This window comes from Sinocyclocheilus grahami, unplaced genomic scaffold, assembly GCF_001515645.1.
Source record: "Sinocyclocheilus grahami isolate Dianchi unplaced genomic scaffold, SAMN03320097.WGS_v1.1 scaffold446.1, whole genome shotgun sequence".
NCBI classification, from domain to species: domain Eukaryota; kingdom Metazoa; phylum Chordata; class Actinopteri; order Cypriniformes; family Cyprinidae; genus Sinocyclocheilus; species Sinocyclocheilus grahami.
Window position 1 is genome coordinate 190347 of NW_015505625.1, and position 2627 is coordinate 192973.

General features: G+C 33.9%; 1 protein-coding gene across 1 annotated transcript in view; it reads left to right on the forward strand.

Annotated features, from left to right (window-relative positions):
- LOC107552302 (uncharacterized protein C18orf19 homolog A-like) overlaps positions 1–2155 on the forward strand; it is a 12365-nt gene extending 10210 nt beyond the window's left edge. The window contains exon 2 of the mRNA XM_016234160.1: positions 2007–2155. Coding sequence (XP_016089646.1) covers positions 2007–2127 — 121 coding nt within the window. The 3' untranslated portion in view covers positions 2128–2155. The remainder of the gene's footprint in view (positions 1–2006) is intronic.
- The last annotated feature ends 472 nt before the right edge of the window (positions 2156–2627 follow it).

Consider the following 2627-nt stretch of genomic DNA (forward strand, 5'->3'; position numbering starts at 1 on the left):
CGGCAGTTCGGCTGAATGCAACAACAAAATACAACGTCAAACTCACTTTAGCCTATATATAAAACATAGAACTTTTATTAACAAAACAAATAAAAATACATCATGCTATAGGGCAGGCTATGCCTAATATAAAATAACAAATAACTTGCATAAAGTTTAAATAGGTATACAAAACTGGAAATAAGTCAACATGTATAATATATAACCAAATAAATAAGAAATATAGAACGTTTATTAGCAAAACGAGTAAAAAAGTTTGGAGGCACGGCATACACCTTGATGTCAAATAAAATAAATAAATGACACAAAGTTTAAATTAAATAAGAAACGAATGTTTAAAAAAAACTTCCAAAATCACCTTAGATAAACGGCAACAGGCTTTTCAAAATCCAAAATATTGCCAAACGTTTCTAAACTAAATCATCACCTCACCTCACTCTTGTTGTCAGTCAGCTCGAATTCTGAAATCTGATTTGTGATGCGACTGTCATTCGGCACGCTGCATTGAGCAGCCGCGTTCAGTTTTTAATTGTAGTGTCTGTTCTTTTACTGAACTAAATGATTTTTATTACTATAAAAAAATCTAAACGACGGTGGGGGTCAGTGGGTGGGCAAGTGACGTAACCGGTGTTGCGGCTTAACACCGTATCTCCGTCAGCACCGTCTATCATTGCAAGCCTAGTGTGTGTGTTTGTGTGTGTGTGTGTGTGTGTGTTTGTGTGCGTGTGTGTGTGTGTGTGTGTGTGTGTGCGCGCGTTTTGTGTGTGTGTGTGTGTGTGTGTGTGGGGTCAGGTAGGTAGGTAGGTAATTTTCTTTCTGCTCGCTCATCGAGTGTGTTTGGCATGTGGTGGATTGAGGTAAATGGCACACTGAAATGTTTACTCTGCCTCACATCTGGCTGAATGTGGGTCACCACTGTCTAGACGTTTGAGAAATGTGGGAGGTGGTAATGGATGCTTGAGAACGAGCTGTTTCATTCAGCATGACCTCACTCTGCAGAGAAGACAAGACCAGGGTTATCAGTTTGCCTTCATCACCACTCTTCACAGCCTTTAGCTCATATTAAAGATGTCCATTCTGTCTAAATTGAACATTTGATTCTTATGTTAAGTATTACATTTTAAAGTAGATATTTCAATGTCTTTTTAAAATAAAAAAGTGGATTTTTACGTTTTTTAAAAAATGCTTTAAATACTTGGCCCTGTTAAAACCTCAGTGTCAGTTATTATCATTAACTAAAACTATTAAAACATTTTTGTTAATTGAAAGAAAGATAAAATAAAATATAGATGTTAAGTGAAAAATGTACGCACCATTTCTCATTCAAGTTAAAGCACTAAAATTATTCATCTAAAATTAAACAAAAACTGAAATAAAAGTAAATGAAACCTAAATAGTAATTAGAAAAAAATAAAAAAATAAAAATGCACTTAAAATAAAAAAATAAAAGCTGTTAAAAATAAATAAAATAAAATAAAAATTAATAAAAACTATAATGTATATAAATACAGTAATGCTAAAAATACACTGCTCAGTATAACAAATATTACTAAAAGACTAAATAAAATTCAGGATTTTATGGCGACCATCCCTAATCACTTTTCATAAAGTTCCATTCATTACATTGATGTGCTATTTTATATTAACAAATTGTCTTAAGAATCTTTTTATTCTTAAAAGGATAGTTCACCCAAATAAGAAAATTCAGTCATCATTTTACTCACCCTCAAGCCTTTTCAAACTTTCTGTGGAACATAAAATTATAATTTTTTTTGTCTATGCAATAGAAGTAAATGTTTGTTTAACCAAAAGTGTTTGGTTACCAACATTCGTTTCTCTGTGGAACACAAAAGAAGATATTGTGAAGAAAGTCATTTACGTTTGGACTGATATGAGGGTGAAAAAATGATGACTGAATGTTCATATTTGGACAACTATCTCTTAGGAAAATGTAGGCTTTTATGTGAAATGTCTTTTTATGCTCCCTCTCTTGCTTTCGTTTGTAGAGGAGTCAATCTGGTGCCATTTCTTGAGTATGTTGGGTTTCCTGACAAGGTGGTGAAACTCCTGGAGAATTCTCAGAGCGGCTACGCACTGACCGCTTACGCCATGTACAAGGTGGGCTAACATTTTTTGTGAATTAAAGGTGCAATATGTACGATTTTTTTAATTAAAATATCAAAACATCACTAGAAGAGCGTTATATATTTTGCTGACTTGTGTACTTGCATTATCCCAAATGTTTCGAAGAATGTTTAAATCCAGAGAAATAAGCAGTTTTAACTAGTGACACGGACCGTGTCCATAGTGTCAGCAACATCATATGACCCCTTTAAAATAATCCATGTGACATCAGTGGTTCAACCGTAATTTTACGAAGCTACGAGAATACTTTTTGTGCGCAAAGAAAACAAAAATAATGACTTTATTCAACAATTCGTCTCTTCCACGTCACCCTATAGCGCCATTTTGGAGAGTATCACATACGTAAACAACGTATGCAACATCTGTACGCAGATACACTGTTTATGTTGTTTACGCTTTGATCTGAACGTAAACAACATATCCACGTACATACGTTGTTTACATACAGTATCTCACAGAAGTGAGTACACCCCTCACATTTT